Raw genomic sequence first — 23,581 nt, 5'->3', positions numbered from 1 at the left:
ATGACCCTTGATGTAGTCCTATCCTAATTGGGAAGTCATCCGTGTCTCCATCACTTGTTCGAACTCTAGTCACAACATTGTTGTACATGTCCTTAATGAGCCCGATATACTTCGTTGGGACTTTATGTTTGTCCAAAGCCCACCACATAACATTCCTTGGTATTTTATCATAAGCCTTCTCCAAGCCAATAAAAACCATGTGTAGGTCCCTCTTCTTCTCCCTATACCGCTCCATAACTTGTCTTATTAAGAAAATGGCTTCCATGGTTGACCTTCCGGGCATGAAACCAAATTGATTCATGGAGACCTACGTTATTGCTCTCAAGCGATGCTCGATAACTCTCTCCCATAGCTTCATAGTATGGCTCATCAACTTAATTCCCCGGTAATTAGTACAACTTTGAATATCCCCTTTATTCTTGTAGATCGGAACCAATATACTTCTCCACTCATCAGGCATCTTGTTCGATCGAAAAATATGGTTGAATAGCTTGGTTAGCCATACTATAGCTATGCCCCTGAGGCATCACCATACCTTGATTGGGATACCATCCGGTCCCATCGCCTTACCTCCTTTCATCCTTTTCAACGCCTCTCTGACCTCAGATTCTTGGATTCTCCGCACAAAGCGCCTATTGGTGTCATCAAAAGAGTCATCCAACTAAAAGGTTGTGTCCATATTCTCACCATTGAACAATTTTTCAAAATACTCTCGCCATCGATGTCGGATCTCATCCTCCTTCACCAAGAGATGCTCCCTTTCATCCTTAATGCACTTAACTTGGTTGAAGTCCCTTGTGTTTCTCTCACGAACCCTAGCCATCCTATAAATGTCCTCTCCTTCCTTCGTACTCAAATGTTGGTAAAGATCCTCGTACGCTCTACCCTTTGTCACACTTACAGCTCGCTTTGCAGTCTTCTTTGCCACCTTGTACTTCTCTATGTTGTCCACACTGCTGTCATGGTACAAGCGTCTATAGCATTCTTTCTTCTCCTTAATAGCCCTTTGGACTTCCTCGTTTCACCACCAAGTATCTTTAGCCTCGCCTCCACTTCCTTTGGTTACTCCACACACCTCTGAGGCCATCTTCTCTCACATGTTGTTTATGTCCTCTTCTTTCTTCCAAGAGCCCTCTTTGATAACCCTTTCCCTGAATACCTCTGATGTCTCCCCTTTCAGTTTCCACCACTTTGTTCTCTCAATCTTAGCTTGTTTATCCCTATGGGCACGCACCTGAAAACCAAAGTCTACCACCAAAAGCTTATGTTGAGAAACAACACACACCTCTGGTATCACCTTGCAACCCAAGCATGCTCGTTTGTCCTTTCTTCTTACGAGGACAAAGTCAATCTGGCTAAAGTGTTGTCCGCTACTGAAGGTCACTAGATGAGATTCTCTCTTTCTAAAGAAAGTGTTGGCTATCATCAGGTCAAAAGCTACCGCGAAGTCCAGAACTTCCTCCCCCTCCTGATTCCTACTATCATACCCAAAACCTCCATGAACTATCTCGAAACCTGCGCTTGTAGTACCTACATGCCCATTAAGATCTCCTCCTATAAAAAGCTTATCACTACTAGGTACAGCTCTAACTAGGCCATCTAAGTCTTCCCATAACTATCTCTTAGCACTCTCGTCGAGGCCTACTTGGGGGGCATACGCACTAATTACGTTCAAGACCATATCACCACCGACAAGCTTGACTAAGATAATCCTATCTCCTTGCCTTCTCACTCCCACCACACCATTCTTGAGGCTCTTATTAATCAAAACTCCTACTCTATTTCTATTTGCGACTGTCCCTGTGTACCAAAGCTTGAAACCTGTATTGTCCACCTCCTTCGCCTTCTGACCCTTCCATTTAGTCTCTTGAATGCATAACATATTTACACGGCTCCTAGTAACGATATCAACTAATTCTCTTAACTTACCTGTAAGCGACCCTACATTCCAACTACCTAAACGGATTCTAGTTGGTTCGACTAGCTTCCTTATCCTTCGCACCCGTCAACTCAGATGTGAAAACCCTTGCTCATTTTTCACTACACCCGGGCGCCGATGTAGCGTGCCACTAAGGAAGCGACGATCCGATCCTTGCTCACTTGACACCATGCCCAGATCACGACACGGCGCGTCAAGGGGGTGACGACCCGGCCCTTGCCCATTTAACACCATACCCGGGTTCCAATATGGCGCTTCGCTAAGAGGGTTACGCCCCAATGATTTTGTTTCGGGTTTCATCTCCATTAAAGTGGCTAATTTTTTTACATTGGCTCGCCACGCCTAACACAACCCTCCTCCTTTACCAGGGTTTAGGACTTGCTATGCTGGGACACCAAAGGCGCCCCACCATAGGCGGAGTTTGCTCCCTTATCTAAAAAAAAAACTATTTTGGAGAACTAATATAATTTGTGGGGGCAGAAGGGGAAGTGGCCTGTTTCCAAACTGTGGGGAGAAGGCCTCTCTTGTGGTTCATATCAAAAGACAGTTATGAAGCTTGGAGCTTGACTACCGATTGGTGATATAAACTAGTGGTAATGCTCAGTTATCCTCTTTTTTTTTCTAGCGTATCATGGTAGTAAGAATGACACACAAACTAAACATGTGAGCATATGATGCATGAAGGGCACTGTCGATACAATACACAATAGAGATGCCGAGCACTAATATTCTTATCACAGTTGTAAGTGTCCTGTAATTTAGAACATTTCATCGCTACAACCACCTTGGGGCCACCTGGTCCTTAAGCTTTTCCTCAAGCTCTTCCTCATCTGCACCAACAACCCTGTCAATGTAGTCGCCCCCCTTCATGAACAGGAAGGTTGGCACGCCACGGACATCGAACTCCTGAGCAATATGGCTCATTTCATCATTAGCCTCAATATCAACCTTTAGGAAAACGACATTGCGGAACCTCCCTGCGAGATTAGCAAAAACTGGGGCCATTTTGCGGGACGGTTTGCACCACCCCGTGGTGAAGTGAACCACCACTAGCTTGCTGGGGTCGATCTTTTTGCTCCACTCTTCCAGGTTGTGGACTGCGATCACCAGCTCCTCCGCTGCCTTTGGAACAGGGCGCCGCATTTTTCTGTTCAGTTCCAGTACTGGATTGTTGGGGTAAAGAGATACTTTGTTTCTGATCTCGTCCTCCACGGCCTCCACCTCAGAAGTTGTTAAAGTAGTACTCATCCAGTCAATAGTTGCATGGACATGTACGAGACAAGGGAGGTGCTGGATACCAATATCAAAATCGTCATATTTGGACAATGTTCCCTGGGCATCAATATCTACCCGGAGCCTTCGAAGCTGCGGCATGGCTCCTGGATCAAAATGCAGACCCATCCCACTACCATACTGACTGTTATAACACAACACCTTGAGGCACTGAAAGCCATCCTTGCTACTCACGGTGAAACTTGGACTGGTATAGGAATATAGTTTTAGCACGGCCAAGACAGGCAATTTCCCCAGGGCACTGATAACTTGTTCTTCTACATCTTCAACATCGATATGCAAGTGAGTGAGAGCTATCAGGGAGGCTATCTCCTGTGGAAGATGCTTGAAGCGGTCTCCTATTCTGAGCTCAAATTTGTGCAGGTAGTCGAACTCCTTATTCGCCCAGGAATCAATCAGTATGCCAAGAAGGTGATGCTGGTAATTATCAAGAAGCAGAGACTGCAGTTTTGAATTTGCAACCTCCTCCAGGAAATGCTTCAGTCCATGTCGATCCTTGTCATTCTTGCCGTGCAAACGACTAAATCTTACACCAAGACTCCTCAGCCTCCTCAATTCAAGAACAAGCCCTGCCATATGTTCAGCAGGTGAACCATCAGGGCCTAGAAGGACCTTTGATAATTCCTCCAATTCTTGCATTTGTCCCATCCCATCTGGTATAATCAACTGATCTGCGAGCAGGGATACCAGCTTCGTGCCTTTAAATTGTGGTAATGTATTCACTCTGTTTTTCCTTAGATTTACGGTAGTCAGTTCCTGAAGTGCCAAAATTTGTTCAGGCAGCCTGGTGACATTGGTGCCGCCAAGTCCCAGGTACCTCAGCAGAGACAGACGTCCAATGCTTTCCAGTTGTTTGGTCTCCAAGCCCTTGGTATCCTCAAGATCCAGCACCCGCACATGTCTGAATGCCGAAAAATCAGGGATCCTTCCAGCATGCCCAGAAAATGCAAGGGATCGTACCCTTGATAGGTGCAAAGAAATTGCTTCATCTCTATCACTGCTGGACGCCACCCAACTCCTCTCTAAAGGACAATACGTGTTGCAGATCAAGGTGTCACCTTCGTTATCATCACCATAGTCCAGGCTGACTCGCCGAACCTTGTCATATGGAAATATTCCAGACTCCAACTCTGCGCCTGCTGTAACAAAGTTTTCTTCTTTTGACAGGGACTTAATGAAATCAAAGACAACACCATGAACTGTGCAACCAGTTGGCTGATCATCATTCTCATCAAAGGTCGGTTGGATCAACCACCTACTGATAAGCTCGTCAAAGTAGCTCTCCGCAGTTTCCCATGACACCTTTCCATTTCTTTCGGGGATAAGCCCTTCGGCTACCCATCTTCGTACCAGACGATCTTTCTTGATGTCATGATTTCCGGAAAAAGCAGTTAAATACAGGAAACATGCTCTGACAGGAAGTGGTAGATCAGCATAACAGATGTCCAGTAACTTTGTCATCGTCGATGCATAATAAGACTGATTCAGTTCTGAGAAAATAGAGTCGTGAAGCTTTTTTGACTGCACTGACAATTCTTCCAATGTCCTTCCTAAAAAACCAGCTGTAATAATTATGCCCATTGGGACGCCACCACACACTTCCAACAACTTATCTGAAGATTCCTTGAAATGATCTGGCCATTTTCCTTCTTGAACATATACACTTCTACAAAATAAGCTTTTGGAATCAGTCTGACCAAGAGCATTCATCTGATAAACAACATCATTGGGACGACTAGAGCATGTTTTGGCAATATCCTTCATGCAAGCTGTAGTCAATATCCGACTTCCAAGATTATTATCAGGTAAAGCGCAAATAATAGCCTTTGAATCCTGTGTACTCCGTATATCATCGATGCAGATGAAGTACCTAGCATTGAAAGCAAAATGGTAAGTAGGCAAAACAGTAAGTCAACATCAAGATTACAGCTACAGCCTACAGCACCATTTTTATAAACTTAATATTACAAACTAATAATTTCTCTCAATAAAAGAACAAGTTTCAGCAAGTTTGTTTTGATTTGCTACATAATTGAAAAAAGTTTCCATGCAAGGATTCCCATCCTATTTAGTACTTACATCCCATGAAATTGAAAAGCCCAAAGTAGCAAAACAAGAAACATTAATTTAGCAATAACATGATTGTTTCTCTAATTAAGTTGAATGGGCTGGAGGCTCCATGATAGGTACGAAGTTTGGTACTGCATTGGTCATCCAATGTAACGGAGATCATGGGCGGCGGCAGGGGTATGCCCCTGTATGCCAAGGCATACCCAACATTTGAGAGACAAAATTAATATGTATATATACACACTAATACACGGGTTTATACGTATCTTGTTACATTCCCTCGTAAGCCCAATAGAACAACCATTTCCTGCAGCCCACGAAGGAAGCACAGAATACATTCTACGTGACTCCATCGCCCGGCCCCAGCATGAGCACGGAGCACCTCCCACACTCCGGCGACCGGCGCCGCCGGGCAGCACCTCGCCACCTCCCCCACTCCAGCCGACTCGCCCCCCGCCCTCCACCTCGCCGGCTCGCCCGGTCGCCCCCTGCGGCCCTGCCCTTTTCCCTGCTGCGGTTGCCTCCTCCCAAGTCCCAGCGCGAAGGAGCCAGCCACTGGCAGCAACGACGCCCCGTCTGCAGCACCTTCCGGCGACCGGCGCCCTCCCCCTCGGCCTCAGTGCTCGGCGGCTTCAAGCAAGGTGAGCAGAGAAGATGCAGAACACCCCAGAACCTAGATCCACTCCTCAGTGGTTCAGTGAGCTAATGAAAATTTCTTTTTCTAATTCTCTTGGTTGTATTCTTAATTTTTGCAATGTAGATGAAGAAGAAGAGTGTTAACATATTTGCATTGTGGGAGAAAGCTGCAAAGGCAAAGGGAGAAAAAAACCTCCACATCCACACCAAATGCTCATTCGGTTGAGATTGAGAGAAATGGAGCGATATGCAGTTAGCACTTGTGCCAGCACAGAATGATGGTGAAGCTCCCCAACTTGTGCCAATGCGGAATGATGATTTATTTATGTTTCGAACTTGTACTTTGGTTATTATTATGGATTTGTTTTGGCCATTATAACTTATCATCTTGCTTCAAAATTTTATACATGTGGCATACCCAGCCGCAAATTCCTGGCTCCACCACTGACGGAGATTCCCGAATGGTAGAGGCTTGAACATTGTTCCCTTATTAAAAAAAATCCAATGTAACCGAGATGAATATTGGGTTCCAAATAAAAATAGAATATATAAGATTGGTTATGTAACAACATTTTCCGTGGGTAACGTACTCGAAATGCATCCGGGATATCTATGTCACAACATTTTCCATTAATTCAGAGAGCAAAAACAAACAGAAACCATAACATACTCATCTAAAAAGAACATTCAGAGACCAAGATACCCCGTGCAAAACAATACGAATGAAATTGCATGGGGTATATTGACCTTTTTTGAGCTATATTATTTCTGGAGTTATATAATTGTATCACACAATAACCATACATGCATCAAGTTTAGTCATGCCGCTGTGCAAACTATTCAGCTCCAGGATGTAAATTTAATCCAACTCAAATTACGTCCAAAAAAATAATCGAACTCAAATACCTCTTTGTGCGTAAGAATTGCCAAAGCTCAGTGGTGATTTCATTCCAGCTCCAGGATTCCCAATCCTCCTCCTCCTCGAACTTCACATGGCGGAGTATTTCGATTAGGGTGGTTCTCATTGATGTGGTGCGGCCAGCAGAGACAAAAGCATGGCACTTGAATTGCTTCCTAATATAGATGTCTCCATATATCTCATTGGCAAGTGCAGTCTTGCCAAGGCCTTCTTTTCCGTGTATGGAAACCACCATTAGCTCCTTCTGCTCTTTCTTCAGACGATTCAGAAGCTCTGCTTTTGGACCCTCGATACCAACGAGAGCAACCTTCTCCTCCCAGAACAACCTACGACTGGTGACTTCGCTGGATCCAGCATAAAAAGGTTCTGCATCAGAATTAGGTGCTTCCTTGAGGAGCTCGTACCTTTCACAGCGGACACGAGCCTTCTTGATCTGGTCTTTGAATTGGTCGATTTGCTTCTTGTCCGACTCGCCAAGATTGGCAACCTTCGGCTTCAGATCAATCCAGTCTTCTATATCGTAGATCATCTCCCGGGACTGCTTCATCCACACCTTGACATGCTTACCCATCGCCCGAGTACCGGCAAATTTGTTCATGAGATCGTCTCTAAGGCTCTTGATATCTTGCAGCAAGTCCCTGATCATGGGATGGTTCTCAATTAGTGGGGTGATCTTGGCTACAAGGGAGTTGATTGCGCCCATCGAATAGCACACCATAGGACCCTCCATGATCTCTCCGGCCGGCTCAGATCACAAGAAGGATTAGTTTGACCGGCTAGGAAGGAGACGAGTGCCTACATCTGTGTATGAGTGCGTCTCTTTATAAGGGAGACAGAAAACTCGGGTGTAGAAGGCAACTCCAGTATCTCTGGTAAGTGGTAACAATTAACCAACTACACCCTCTATCTTAAATCTTAGAATACAAAGGGTCCTAGGAATTTAACTGTTAGAAGCATGAGCCAGAGAAACACCGAGTGGTGCAAAATTATTTTCTGTATTCCATTGACTGTGACGTACATATATATACATGGCACCAGGACGGCAGTTACTTTTCGGAGAGAGCGAAAAGACACCCCTCTAACCTCTACTACCCCTATAGGAACCATCATTAGTTGTTGCTAATCAATCTAAGGGCCTGTTTGGTTTCCATAAGTCAGGTGACTGAAAATCAGTGACTTATAAGTCATGCCTGTTTGGTTGTAGATGACTTATAAGCTGTGGGCCCCACATAGAAAAAGGTGACTTATAAGTTTTAAGCAGGGGTGAACCAACTTAAAACTTATAAGCAGGGGTGACTTATAAGTTGGTGGTGTTTGGCAAAATAAGTCACTTATTTCACTTTTTAACTTATAAGTAGGTGACTTATTTGAAACCAAACAGGCTCTAATTATCCCTACTTGACCATTAATAATAATTCTCAACATTATGGAGGTAATAAATAACACATGTAACTCCCCTTTAACCATTCAGAGACCTATGTACTTTCCATATTGTGAGCCTAGTGAAAGACATTAATTACAAAGTAGTGCCTTGGAGAAGTTAATAACTTATAGCTTCGGACAAATTTGGAATTTTTCTATACCTTATATTTTAGTATGGAGGTAGTAGTAGTTACTAAAAATATGAGGTGCATCAAGCACTCCGACAAGCGGATCCAAATTATACTAGTAATCCTATAGATATGAACAAGTTTAGATTATGTTAGTGTTACTTCTGTTGCTGATATATCATCCCAACAAATATATCAATTCCATGGGTACCGAAGTGTAAGACTTGTGGGGTTGTTGGCTTGGTTGGACCATGTCCACCCGTCTTGTGACTATAAAACGCAGAACCATCCTTTGCGCACCTTGAACCTCTCACCCACTTGACTGCCCACATTTCCCCAGAAGTTAATAATGACTTCAATTGTGCGCCTCGTTTTCTCTGCGGTAGGCGAGGTTTGCCGCGTTATGGAGAAAGACGCTGAGCGCCATGAGAAACTCTACGGTGGTCTCAAATCCATCATGGATGAGATGGAGATAGTGGAAGCCCTGATAAAGGAGAAGGAGCCCCGAGGAGCTGTGCAGGAGGTAATGGCTCGGCAGCTGCAGGATTTGGCATACGATATCGAGGACTTCGTGGAAGATCTCTGGGAGCCAGGCCAGTACGGCCGCGTCCTCGTGGCTCTGGGGATGGACCGGCGTCCTCGACAGCTTGAAAGAATCGGCATGTTCGAGAAGAAAATCACTTCTTTGAAAAATGAGTGGAAGAAGATTGCTGAATCCAGTGATGGCGAAGACACAAGTGTGCCCAGAAGGGAGATCCTTGAGCAGCCGGGAGATGCTACTTCAGGCCCGCCCCCGCATGAAGATTCACAGCCCGTGGAGCTTCAGGGCATCGAGGTGCCCAAAAGGGAGATCCTTGAGCTGCTGTCTCCTTCACCGGCCGAGGGGCAGCAGCTCCGGGTGGTCTCCATCGTGGGATGTCACGGCGTCGGGAAGACTGCCCTCGCAAGAGCTGTCTATGAGGATCGTCGTCGTTCTGCCTCACAAGAATTTGACTGTGTTGCTTGGGTTGTTGCGTCGAGATGCGACAATAAAAAGGACCTTCTAGACAAGATTCTCCAAAGTGTTCGAGCGGCGCTTCAAAGCAGGAGGTCTGTCTCCCAGTCCATTTTTGCTGTTTTGGCTACTCTTCTATTATCGATATTGTCAAGTACTTGGTAGGTAAAAATTTCTCATCATACCGTAACTAATAAAATAATTCTCTTGGGCGGGCCTTGAAAGCAGGGTGGATAATGAAAATGTTACGATGGAATCTGAAGGTGCTTCGGACCTAAATGACCAGGATATTTTGTTGAACAACAGGTATGTCTCTCAGTACATTTTCCCCGTTTTGGCTACTATTCTAGTTTCACTATTGTGAAGTGGAGTACTCGATAGGTAAATATTTTTCATGCTAAAACTAATAAAATTACTCGGGCGGCCCTTGAAATCAGGACGGATAATGAAAATGTTACGATTCAAGCTGAAGGTGCTTCGACCACAAATCTCCATGATATTTTGTTGGACAAGAGGTCTGTCGCTGAGTCCATTTTCCTGTTTTGGCTACGAGTTCAATTTCCACTAAGTACTCTACAGAGATGATTTCTAGAGGTGCCTTTTTTTCTTGGGCAGTATAAATTCGAGCCGCCACTTTAAAAAGGTTCTAGAGGAGCCCAATAAACATACAACTCCTGAAATTCTATTTCTAGGAACCGCCTCTAGAAATGAACTTTCAGCAGTGGTAGATAACATGGACAGTCCACAAATAGGTTAGGGAATAAATTTATAGCTTTTTAAAATAAAGTCAACGAGATTTGAAACTTTATACATGGCAACTTATTTCTTTCAGGATTGTTTAGTGGCATCAGTATACATTTTTATGTTCTCGTATTTTGAAGTTAAAATTTTTGAACTTTAAAAAACACCTCAGGCACACACGCGAAACCATATTGTAGTGCTCAGCTTGATCTAAAACTCCTAAAAATGACTTTTAAGGTAGACTTTCTTAAGTAAATCGTCCCTAAAAAGGATTTTAATTTTTTTTTAAAAAAAATCATTTAGAGGTTGTAAAAAAGTAAGATTTTTTTTTCAATGTGGTGAGAGCCCTATACAACTGATCACTAATCACAAGATTTTATTTTTAGTTTGTTTTGCACCATTGCAACCATTCGAACCTACGAAATTTGGACTGACATGTACAACCTCATACGATCACACCACAAAAGTCACTTGTGACTACATATATGACGTTGTCCTCTTGTATAAATAATATGTGTGAATCTTGTGAATATTTCAACACGTAAATGATCTTAAATGGGAAAATTTTCAACTATAAAGTTTTAGATCTCATTCGGCACTAGAACTTTAACTTAGAGGGTGTCTCCATCCAAGATCATTCAAAAATTTTGAAAAAGTTGAAATTTAAAATATGAGAAATTAACTTATATTTGGACCCCTAAACAATCTCAAATAAAATTTTTATCAACTACAAAGTTTTAGATCTTGTCTTGCTCTATAATTTTGATATAGATTTTATCTTCATCCAACTTCATCTAAAAATGTTATGAATTTATTTGTGCTGCACCTTTTTTTAATGATAGTTGACTTAGTCAATAGTGATTGAAAATCGATTTCTAGGGATGGTGGACTTAGCAAAACTGTCCCAAAAAACAACCATTTTCAAAGATGGGTTAATAAGCAACCGTACCTGAAAATCATATTTCTTAGGGGGCAGTTCCATTATACCGACCGCTCCTGAAAATAAATATATTTTCAGTGACGGTTTACTTCATAGAACCGCCCATGACAAAATATTAGACGCCTGTAAAAATATTTCCGTACTAGTGTATAACGGTAAGAAGCACTACTACGGAACAGATGTGTTAAGGTGGTCAAAATCAGTTTATAGAGGCGATTGCCATGCGTACTTCTAGTCAAGTATCTCTAGAAAACATTTACTTCTAGGAGCGTGTGCAACACAACCCTAAAAATCTATTCTAGAGATGGTAGCAAAGGTGACTCTTCAATACCTAACAAGGGGGTTACTTAACCCTCAGATTGGTGACATGACAGCATGATTAACATCCCGGGGCTACACTCATGTGTGCGCTCACACATACACACTAGATAATAGAAATAGCCCATGGGGCCTAAGACGACCTGCTTCCTGGGAGCCCCGTGGCCTTAACGAGACGAATCGAGGCAGGCCCATACTCATGCCCCCGCGCCGAGGGCCGATATGTGGCCCCCTCCCACTATTTCGGGCAACCTCGACTGACCAAGGGAGCCCAAGAACCTCACGCTCCCAATGTGTCATCACGAGCAACCAATCACTTGTAGGGATTCTGGTGCACCTTCCTGGATATCCCCTACGGGGTCTAAAACACGCTAGCCAACTGTCAGTTCAAGCTTGCGCAGCTGATGAGTGGCACCGTACGACGTCATCCTCACAAGCGCCGCTGGGACCGATGACGCCTCGGTGGTTGACTCAGAGACGACTCTCACAAGACCGAAAGCTACTACCCAGAGAGAGAGTGCATCTACGTCAAGGGGGTCCTATCGACGATGACATCACTGACGTCACGTCGTCGGATCTGACCCCTAGGCACAGGGCCACCTATCTTCAAAAAAACATGGAGAGCCTTAAGGCAAGATTGGCTGACCTCGAGGCCAAACTCCAGGATCTTGAGCGAAGGCATTAGGACACGAAGCTACAGTAGGCAAGCGGTGCTCCTACCCACACCCGCAACATCTAGAAGGACATCAGCAACGATACGGGGCTCCAGATGCCCATGGCTTCCCGTGCGCGGCGTGGAACATGGTTGTGGCCGCATGCTACCTGTGCGATATCCCGGAGACGCCGGATCCGACAACCATCCGGAACTGCGCGAGGCCAAGTGCCTCCTCGGCATTGCTCTCAAGCAGCTGGCATAGAGTTCCCTATCTTGATGTCGTAACGATGCGAACTCACGGCCCTCTCAGCGAGTACCGCTACCAGAGGGTGAAAAGGATCTAGATGGCTAGAGGGGGTTGTGAATAGCCTATAAAAATTTTCCTCTACAAACCACAACTCTAGAACAAAGGTTGATTAGTACAATAAGAAATCCTAATAGCAACTACTTACTGTAGCCCTACTTCACCAAAGCAAGCCCCTACATAATTCTAGTAGCTTTGATCCTAATCTAAAGCACAACACCACACAAGCTACAAGCTATGCTAGAGGGCAACAAAGCAGCAACTAAACTAGTTACTAGAACTACAACTACCACTAAGCTACTCAAAGCTAGCAAGGCAAACAACTACCACCCACAAGCAAGATATAAAAGTAAATACAAGTGATAGTAGTGAGCAAACCAACGAGGGCAAGTGATGACACAAGATTTATCCCCGCAGTTCAGTTGCTTGCTGGCAACCTACGTCCTTATTGTGGTGAGTCCCCAAATGATGATTCGCAAGCTAACTAGTGTGACAAGCTAGAGCCACCAATAAGGGCGCCACAAGAATCACTCAAATGGTGCACTCCAACTAGCCACGAGCATTCCACTAGAGTATCCCTTTGCACTCCGCGAGGTGGGATCAATACCTCTCATTATAAGACTGGTCGGAGGAGAAGAACAATCACCAACTCTTCCTCAATGACCACTAGCTGCTCCAAGCCGTCTAGGTGGCGGCAGCAAACAAGAGTAACAAGAAAACCGTACCCCAATTGATCAACTAGTGCCACTAGATGCAAAACTCCAAAACAAATACACTAGATCTCTCCCAATCTCAATTTTGATGAAGCACAAGTCTAGAGATGAGTAGGAGGTGTCCTTGGATGCTCACAAGAGTGTTTGTTTTCTTAGAATGCCAAGAGAGCTCACCAAAAGCCGGCCAACACCTATTTATAAGCCCCCAAGCAAAGATAATTGTTGGGCTCACTCACTGCATAGACTGGGGGCATCAGATCCTCCATACCCTACAACGTGCCACCATCGGAGCAAGCACTAAGAAAATGCACCGTAGCCTATGCCCCGACGCCACCATTCCAATGCCCTATGTTTCACTCTGATGATGTGGCTCGCTATCGGTTAGAAACTAGTCGTTGCTAGGGCAAACGGCTAGTGCAATGCATTCTTTGACGCTGCCACTCCGATGGTCATCAGAGTGACGTGCTCTTGATCTGATCTCAATGCAGAGAGGTTCAAAAACATAAAAACACCCATCGAATTGAGCTGACGCTCCGCACAGGAGCATCCGATGCCCGGTTTAAACCTTCCAGCGCGCTGACTAGTGTGGCCTTCTATTGTACAGTATGCATGCATGCTCCGATGCTGCGCACAAGCCAACCATTGGGAGCATCAGGTGGCTAACCCTATCTAGGGTTAGATGCTAACTGCGCTCTATGTAGCGCTAGCTCTGATGGTACCCATCGAATCAATCCAATGGTACCCCAGAGGCACTTTTAGCTTGTTTTTCAACCCCTTTTTCAAATGTGCCAACTCCACAAGTGTTTCACCATGTGTGCAAGTGAGTAGCAATTTCTCAAACATTTTTCAAAGGGTTTTCAAGGGATCTCACCTTATCACTAGGTCTAATGCATATACAATGTATTTTCACACCTAGTGGCACTAAGGTAACCAGTTGAACTTTGGAGTTCCCCCCTTAATAGTACAGATATCTATGCTAAACTCGATCACGCACTCTATTGCGTATTGACTGGCAAAGCAAAATCCTATTTATACATTTGTCTTCACAACTTGGATTTTGTTTTTCTCTTTCTTCCTTTCTATGTGAGAGCTTGCTCCATTGGATTGATCACCCTTCATCCGTCGCAATGCCTTGCTCTCCATCTTGGTGTGGACAAGACCTAGCTTAATCACACACTTATTAAAAGGTTAGTCTAATAGTTGTTTTAATTACTAAAACCAAACATAGGGCTTTTAGAGGGCAAGACCTCTGACACCCATACCCCACATGGTGACAGCAACAACGATAGGTCCACCAGCAGCTCTAACTGACCAAGGGCATGGCACGTTGATCCCTGACGCGAGCATCAGGGTGCCCGACCCATGACGGCCACTGATCAATGACTGAACAACAGAAAATCGGGACACGTGGGACACCATTGAGGCAAGGCAACACACTCTAGTGAGGTCCCCGGTCTTGCATCCCGTCAAACTAGATGTCACTCAGGACGACTGATGGCCCGACCAAAGGGGCAAGAGCCCGAGCCAGCACCACATCGGTGCTCAGGCGTTTGGCTCCAGGATCGCTCGCTACCCCAAGTGGGTCCAACATTTGAGCCACATCGGCTAGTACGACGGCGAGATTGACCGAAACCACTAGCTCAAAGACTAATGACTTGCAATGAGGGCTAGAGGAGGGGATCACAACTTCACTGTCGAGTACCTTCCACTACTCCTGTCAAGTTCAACGATGGCATGGCTCGAACAGCTCGACGCTGGCTTCACCAACGATAGGGATGACCTACACGAGATCTTTGTGTGACACTTCCAAGGTACCTTGATCCACACTAGAAACTCATGGGATCTTTGCAATTGTAGGTAGAAGGGTGATGAGACATTCCAAGAGGTAGATACAACATTTTTACTATAAGCGCAACGAATCCCCAATGCCACCAACACAGATGTGGTCTATGCCTTCACCTGCGTCACCACGAGCGAGGTGCTCATCCACAGTCTCAGGTGTGAGACACCTTGAACAAAGCGTGAGCACCTGGGTGTCATCACCAAGTATACCATGGGGATGAGAGGTAGTTTTCACTAACTTCAATGGCGATGAGTACACCAACGCTCGGAACATAGAATAGCTCCTTCACTTCTAACCCAAGTTGATCTTTGTTTGTACCATTTCATCCTCACTTAATACATTGATAGCCGATTGGCATTAACTGGCTGGTCACTAGGTCATCGACCGCGCTAAAAAACTTAGTTGAGGGTTCTTAGACTAGTCTAAGAAGGTTGCAAGGTCGCCTGATATGAAATAAAGAGTGAGGGACGCTCAAAGAAGCACCCTATCGATCAATGTCTGGCGCTCCAAAGCATCCTAGACACCAAATGAGTGATGTTTGAGTATTGACCTTGAGGCACTTGAGGTGACCCACCAAAGCGAGGCAACAAGCCCCTCAACCCGTCTAACCGACTTTGAGAACTGAACAAGTGGCTCAATAAAGAAACCATGGGCCACCCTCCTTCAGGCAATAGACCAGGAATTGACCAATCAGAAGCTTGAGGCTCACACGAATATCCCATCAGTAGCTAGAGCACGGCGCTCCTTACATCCTAGGTGCCTAAGTTAGCATCGCATAGCTCACCCCCTCTGACGAAGACCATGTGCGAGAAGATCGAAACAACTAAAGGAGTCTTAGAACTCTTTAGTTTTTGGCATTAATCAACCCATGGACAAATCGACCGCATCGAAAGAACACAATCGAGGGTTCTTAGATCGGCGTGAGAACGCTTCAAAATTGCCTTAGATGAAATAAAGAGTAAGGGATGCTCGTAGATGGACCATAGTGGACAGAGCCAAGCTCCCCGAAATAGCCTGAACGCCAAACAAGCAATGTCCACTTATTGACATTGAAGTCGCTTGAGGTCATCCACCAAACGGAGGCAACAAGCTCCGAAACTAGTCTAAGCGAGTTCAGGAACCAAACAAGTGGCTCGATCAAGAAACCGTAAGTCGCCCTCCTAATGCTCGACACTAGGAATGGACCATTGGAAGTTTGCTGCTCACTTGAACATACCCATCACAACCTCATGGGCAGCATTCCTGACCTCTGGGGTCAGTGTTGTATAGCTCGACCACACCAATAGGGACCAAGCACAAGCAAATTGGAACCATGGAAGGTGCGATGCTCCCCCCTCGGAAACTCCATAATAGATGGACTCGATCGGTGAACTCGAAGAGCAAGGCATGCGAATGGCATGGTTGAATCTAAAAAGAGGGGGCTCCGTGTGGAACCTAAAGCACCGCGCATCCTCGACCCGTCCGTGCCCGGCAGGCATCATGGATCGAGGGCGATATAAAGACTCTATGCCCGCAGACGGACTGCGTGCAAAAGCACACTTCACTAACAACAGCCCCATGAATTGCTGAGGGCTCCTCTGGCCCATGATATCGGAGGTTCAAAGGATAGCTGACGAATGGCATGTGGCCGCTTCTAGACCAGGGGAACAAGAAAGAGATGGGCAGAACATTATGGGCCCACTGGCGGTCTTAGCCCAAACATGTGAAATGCCCTAGCCATCGTGTAATGTGAAACCTGAGCCAATGAAGCTGCAACCGAACCCCTTGGTGGGGTGGGGCACCAAGCAATGAACCAGCGCCAAGCTAAGTTGCATGGCCCATGGCAAGCTTGGTTGACGGAGCACCACACGTTGTCCCGTGTCGGTCGCCCTCTGAGGGACTGATCAGGCTCTCGCTTAGGCTCGTCCCTTTTGAGCTCGACGAGGATGTTACCTGACCAAGAAGTCATGATGGCATCCCTCGCGTCCTTAGTTGGACACCAAACCCAACCCATGGGCCCAGGCTTGGCCGAGTGAACGATCAAGAAAAAAGGACTGATCCACTCGCTGCTATGCCTAGGATGGCTCAGGAGGCCACGAGGGGCTCGGGGGCACCTGTTGAGTACCTAACAGAGGGGTTACTTAAACACCCAAGATTAGTGCCATGACAGCATTATTAACCCCCTAGATAATTTTGTTAATCAGCCAGGTGCTCCAGGTCTACAACTAGAGTGTGTGCTCGCATGCACACAGTGGATAACGGGAACAACCCATCGGGCCTAAGAAGGCCCACTTTTAGGCCGGTCTAGGCCTTAACGAGATGAATCAAGGCGGGTCCATAGTTGTGCCACCATGCCTGGGTGCTCGCAAGCCCCCCATTTTGGGCAACCTTGACCAACCACGGGAGGCCGGGAACGTGCGCGCCCTAAGTGTCGTCCTGAGCAAACGATCGCTTGGGCAGATGCGGGGAGGGGGATCTTGCTCCAGGGCCCAACACATAGATAGAGCCACAGGGGTCTAGGTCCTATCAGGAGTCTATCTCATCTTCCCCGTGAAGTCGTGTCAGCCACTTCCGGCTCAGAGTCATGCACGGAGCAAGACACAACATGACAAGAACACGCACGTGATATCCACATGATGATGTGCAGGCCCGCAAGCCAGCCTCTGTTAATCATGCGCTAGCTCCCTTGAAGTACGATGGATGCCATGAAGAGGATGAGCGCCCAGGTGTGGCACAATGACATCAGCACCTAACGGTCAGCTCTAGGTTCTTGTAGGTGTCTGGAGCCGTTCAGCATTGTCGAACATGACCACCAAGGGAGCCTCTAGAACATTTTCTCCTTGTATTCCTTTCACCTTCTGGCATATAAGGTAAGGTAGGGCACCTGGGAGGGGATCGGACACCATACGAATCCAAAAAACCCTACATCACTATGAGTAGCGCTCTCCTACCACCTGTATCTCTCTCCCCTATTCTAAGAACTCGATTAACCATTATAACACGAAGAACTCACTACTGGACATAGGGCTTTAGATGCTCGAACCAGGATAAGCCCTTTATGTCTCGAGTGCTAAACCACTTGAGTCCCTCACATCGACCCATCGATCGAATCACTAATCACTGTCGCGGTTACGAAGCCAAGACAGTGACCTGCCTATAGAAATCATGTTCTAGAAATCGCAAATGGGCAAAAAAAATTGGGAAAGTAAAATTTTAAGCTTGAGAGAAGACCACCATAGCTGCAAGTTACAAGTCACATGTCACAGGAGACACTTGGATGTTTTTGACTGCCTATGAAAATAGAGGGTATTTATAGTGGCGTATAAAAACACCAACCACCTCTGACAATTGATTAATAGAGGCGAGGTGTCCCTAGAACCATTTCTAGAGGTGTTTTTCATTTTGACGCCTCTACCAAAAGGAAAGGGTGCCCCACAAAATGATTTCTGGCATAGTTATGACTCATATGAGACTTGTCGTCGGGATTTGAATTGTATGAAATGCATGCGAACCACCCTAGAAATCATCTGACTTGTGAAAAACTCCCCTAGAAATAAATTTCTATGCGCGGGCCACCTTACCAACTGCCCTTATTTCTGAAGCATTTGGGTAGAGGCAGTTGCAAAAACCGCCTTTGGAAATAGAATTTGTCTGCAGATAAAAAGTGTATTGTGTTGTAGTATGTGATATAAAGTAAGGGTCAATTGGAATGGTGCCATTATAACTTTGGTAGTTTTGAGATATGCCACTATAATTTACCTATTTTGAACCGTGCCATTATAATTCTAGTTACACCTAAAATCCGCCATTTTCAATTATAAGAAATTTTGTATGTCTTTTGATTACAAATCGACACTACAAGTCACATGTTTTCAAACTAAATGACGTAGTGGTTGTCGATGTTTGAGGTTTGTAATATTTGATCACATGGTGTGTTGAAAGCCAAGGTTTTGTGACGAGGTGAAGTTGTATAATTAGTTAAACCTAGCTCGCTTTAAATAATTGGCAGTGGCAATTAATAATTCATATGCACATGGGGTGCAAGAAATTAGACTTTGGGCAGTATACTACAGCCACAAGAACCTTCATATGCATGGGGCACATCAGGTCAGTTTCCTGCACTAGAGTAAGAACGGTGCGGGTGAAAAAAAAACACCACCACAGACAAATTTTTAGAGGCAACTCAAAACCATTTAAAGAGGCGGCCATTTGGCTCGCCTCTCTACGTGCCTATCTGTAGAATAAATGATACCTAGAGGCGAGTGTCCAGCTGCCTCTAAAAATCGGTCCCTAGAGGTGCGCGCCTATACAGATTGATTTTTAGATGCGGACTGAAAACCTGGGCCTCTTTAGAAATCGTTTTCCAAAACTTTTGAATTGGTCCAAAAAAAATAGGAAAAAATTGTTTAAACCTCGGGAGAGGCCTACTCGTCCAAACTCCCAACCTCAAATCTTGTGCATTGTTTCCTTTCCATTACGCCTTAGAGTCACTTGTGACAAAGCAACTCATCTAATCATTTTGTCTTCATTTCACCAAATATTGTAATGCATATTTGAGATCATAGATGAATTTAAATAAAAAAAAGGTTGAACTGAAAATTTTTAGATTTCTTAGAGTACCACAAATTTGGTTAGACGTTTTCTCCAACCAAGGTCATGTGAAAAATTCAAAAAAATTGAATTGCAATCTGAAAACATAGAATAGAAGTTCCACGAGCTAAATGATTTCAAAAGAAAAGGTCAAAGACTACCAAGCTGCGGATCCATTTCGGGTACTACAACTTTCGTTTAGGTCATTCCTTCGTCCGAGGTACTTTGAAAAAATTAAAAAGATGAAATTTCAATTTTTAAAAGGTAAAACATAATTTCGGGGTATTCAATGATTTCAAATGAAAAAGTAGTCAACTTCAAAATGGTGGATGCCTTCGAGGACTACAACTTTGGTTTAGGATGTTTCTCCATGGTCATTTCAAAACTTAAAAAAAATCAAATTTCAAATTATGAAAACTTACGACAAAACTTTACGCCTTATGTTATTTCAAATGAAAACGCCATCAACTACAAAGTTTTAGATATGTTCAATTACTACGAGTTTGATATACATTTTTACTGTGCCGCACCAATTTTTAGAGGCGGGCCAAATTACCAACCGCTTCTAGAAATCCATTTCTAGATATGGATGGAAAGCCTAGTCGCCTCTAAAAAGACATTTTTAGAGGCAGTTGGGATTTTCAAGATCCTTTGAAAATAGAGGGCATTTCTATAGGTGGCAGGAAAGTCTATCCGCCTCTAAAAATTGATTTATATACGGGCCGGCTTAGAAACTATTTTTAGAGACGAGTTTTAATATAGCTGCCTCTAGCTAAAAAGTATGGTGCCTTTTAAAATTATTTTTGTAGTAGTCGTAGTTTTTATGACCGTCATCACATTAGATGACTGTTCAAATTGATAGTAATGGATTGGCGCACAAGCCAGTAATTTTTATTCACCTATTCTGCAATAAATTAGAAATGTACCAGTATTATAATCCCCAATGCCATTCTTCCAGGATGCACGAGCTGTCCTTCAACTTATCTGGTGGTGTCATTTGAGTCCTTAAACTCTCAAAAATGCATTTTCTGGTACCTAAGTTTGTTTTAGGGTGTATCTAGGTCCAAACCTCTAAAATTTTCATATTTAGGTACTGAATTTGTCATGGTGTGTCATCTAGGTCCAAATTAGTTTCAATCAACCCACATGTTAGTGTCTAACGCTCCATCTACGTGCTCCTACCTCTATCCCCATGCTCTCCCCCTCTCTCCACGTTCCTGCCTTGATCAAGAATGAGTTATGGATGCTACCGCTATGGCATGTGGCATTGTGATATGGAGTAGATCGGGTTTATCTACACCTAAAATACATAGTATGGCAAGTTGACCCAGGGGCCTAAAATAACATTTTGAAATTTCGGAACCTAAATGACACACAATAAAGACAAGTTCAAGGACTTAAAAATGCACATTAAGAGTTTGGGGATCTGAATGACACCCGGTACAAGTTCAGAAACCGGCCATGTATTTTTCTCTTTTTACTAATTGCGTAGAATCGTCAAATCTTGCGTGAGCAAACAGCATACCATGCATAAGTTTGATATATTATATTTATATATATGAATGTTTTATTGAAATTTTGTTATCCAACCTTTTCTTTGCTAGGTGCTTGGTCTTTATTGATGATGTACAGCAACTACAAATGTGGAAAGAAACAGTAGATGCTTGCCCACTATTTGGCAGCAAAAGCAGAATAATTGTGACGACGGCTGTTCGCTCTGTGGCCACAGCCTGCAGCTCTGGCAGTTACGTCTACACCATGCAGTGTCTTGGCGATGCTGACTCAGATAGTTTGTTTTGGAGAAATGTTTATGGCCAACAAAGGAAACCTAACTCTGCCTTGGCAACTGCTTCAAAAAGCATCCTTAGAAAATGTGGTGGTTTACCACTGGCACTGGCTACTGTAGCCAAACATTTATATCTGAAAGTGAATGATCTGAACAGTGAGCTCATTGAAGATGTAGGACAAAACCTTGGCAAAGACTACCTGTTAGGTAACAACAACGCAGCAATGAGTGTCTTTAAGGGAATGAGAAGAGTGCTTAGGCAATGCTACGACAACCTGCCTGACTATGAGCACAGGTCCTTCTTGCTTTACCTAAGTATATTTCCTAGGGGCCATCAGATTAAGAGCAGGAGCCTAGTGAGAAGATTAAGAGCTGAAGGATTGGTTGCCAATGAATGCTGTAAATGTTTTGATGAGTTGATTGATAGGTGTATCATTGAGCCAGTGCAGATTCTCAACAATTCGTTGGGTGCCAAGAGCTGTCGAGTTCATGATATAGTGCTGGAGTATGTCATACAAAAGTCAGTAGATAAAAATGTGGTTACTCTGATTCAAGGGCGTGAGCCCCTACTTATAGGAAGCACTGGGGCCTGTGTTCGCCGACTCTCTATTCAGTCCAGCACCAAAGAACGATTTGATGAACTTGAACACAAATGTGCTGCTTTAAGGTCGTTGACCCTGTTCAAGAGTGAACATTTTGATATAAAGACCTGTAAGATGCTTCGACTCCTTGATCTTGAAGGTTGCCGGGAGCTTGGCAAGAAATTCCTGGAAGGCCTATGTGATTTGGAGCTTCTGAGGTACCTCAGCCTCAGGAAAACTACTGGCGTTAATAATCTTCCCACAGAAATAAGGAAACTACAACGTTTGGTCACGCTGGACATCCGAGAGACAAATGTGGAAAAATTAACCATGGAGGTAATCATGCTGCCGAAGCTAGCTTACCTGTTTGGACAGTTTCAGCTACCTGACATTCCCAACGGCAAAGTAACAGATTCGCTTTCTGACTTCTTGACAAAGAAGAGTGAGCTGCACACTCTTGCCGGATTTGTTGCCACCAAAAGACAAAGTCCAGAACATGTCATACTTCTTGCAAGAAACCTGAAGAAGGTTAAAGTATGGTGCAAGATACCAGAAGATACCAGAAGGAGCTTTCTGGTTCAAGATCGTGGCTCAAGCAGCTCACAAAAGAAAAGAATGTGGTCTGGAGAAACAAAGAAATCCAACCCACGTTGCAAGATTGCTGAAGCTGGTACTCGAAGTAACAGCTTCGATTTTATCAGGCTTCTTAAGATGCGCTTCACCTCTCTAGAGTCTGTTTCCATTGTTTCTACTAGTGGACATTGCAAAGACTTCATGGCCTCTCTAGAGGGTCCATGCACTATCACTTCTATCAAACTGCGGGGAAATTTGGACAATCTGCCTGATTCTAACAAGTTAAGTGAGCTAGGTAGAATTAAGAATCTGCAACTCTCATCAACTGGTCTCACCATCAAAGATTTATCTACCCTGCAATATTTACGTGGCTTGGAATATCTGAAGCTGGAAGAGTATTGTGATGCATTTTGCAACAGCATTTTCATTGTGGAGAAAAATGGATTCGAAAGCCTTAAGAGCCTATGCATCAATGCTCCAATGGTTCCAAAATTGCAATTCCATGAAGGAGCCATGCAAAGCCTAACATCCCTTCAGCTCCGTTGTCCAAATTCTCAGAATCAACTGCCAACAGAAACCGTTGAAGGCATTTCACATCTTGCAAATCTAAGCGAGGTGATACTCCACAGTTCCATGCAACAAGCTTGGGAGACTGTAGCAAATGGGAACCCTAACCGGCCGTGTGTGAAGAGGCAAATGGAACAAACTGCCTAAACAAAACCATAACTTGTATCGTGTGGAGCTAGCTAGTAGCACATGTTCATCGCTTTATATTTCTTTTCTTGTGTGTGTTTACGCAGTTGTATTCAATAAGTGATACGGTTGCATATGTAAACTCTTTGAGTGCAACATGCACCATACTGTAGTAGTAACCACAAATGGGTACGGTATTATGCCCTAAAAACATACGGTATTATTGTTATAGTATTTTTTTTGTGTGGAATCAAGAGGGGCCAGGGGCTCCTACTGTTTGAATAGATTAAAAAAAAAAGTTTACAATGCCTCAAAAATATATAAAAAAGAAATTAAGGAAAAAAGGAAACAAAGCAAATAAGATAAATTACACGAGACTTTCTATACATAAACTCATTTGGGGCAGAAAGCTCTTCTTTCCTCTGTGGAACAACAAAGAAAGCACCTTAAGAAATAGTGACCTG

The 23,581-nt window shown here is 44.3% G+C and overlaps 2 protein-coding genes across 2 annotated transcripts; one reads left to right on the top strand and one right to left on the bottom strand.

Moving 5' to 3' along the window:
• Window positions 1-2,544: 2,544 nt before the first annotated feature.
• On the bottom strand, window positions 2,545-7,715 carry LOC136484221 (disease resistance protein RGA5-like). The gene is made up of 2 exons (XM_066481446.1): window positions 6,845-7,715; window positions 2,545-5,102 (listed from the first exon to the last, which is right to left on the bottom strand). The coding sequence occupies exons 1-2, from the start codon at window positions 7,585-7,587 to the stop codon at window positions 2,714-2,716; spliced, it is 3,132 nt and encodes a 1,043-aa protein (XP_066337543.1). The 5' UTR covers window positions 7,588-7,715; the 3' UTR covers window positions 2,545-2,713.
• Window positions 7,716-8,738: 1,023 nt separating this feature from the next.
• Window positions 8,739-23,366, top strand: LOC136484222 (disease resistance protein RGA4-like). The gene is made up of 4 exons (XM_066481447.1): window positions 8,739-9,496; window positions 9,630-9,707; window positions 9,839-9,916; window positions 21,089-23,366. Exons 1-4 carry the CDS (start codon window positions 8,757-8,759, stop codon window positions 23,136-23,138), a joined length of 2,946 nt encoding a protein of 981 aa, XP_066337544.1. The 5' UTR covers window positions 8,739-8,756; the 3' UTR covers window positions 23,139-23,366.
• The last annotated feature ends 215 nt before the right edge of the window (window positions 23,367-23,581 follow it).

The sequence above is a fragment of the Miscanthus floridulus genome, chromosome 9 (genome assembly GCF_019320115.1).
Source record: "Miscanthus floridulus cultivar M001 chromosome 9, ASM1932011v1, whole genome shotgun sequence".
Taxonomy (NCBI): domain Eukaryota; kingdom Viridiplantae; phylum Streptophyta; class Magnoliopsida; order Poales; family Poaceae; genus Miscanthus; species Miscanthus floridulus.
Note: the sequence above shows the minus strand (reverse complement) of the source record. Positions and strands in the feature narration are given on the sequence as shown.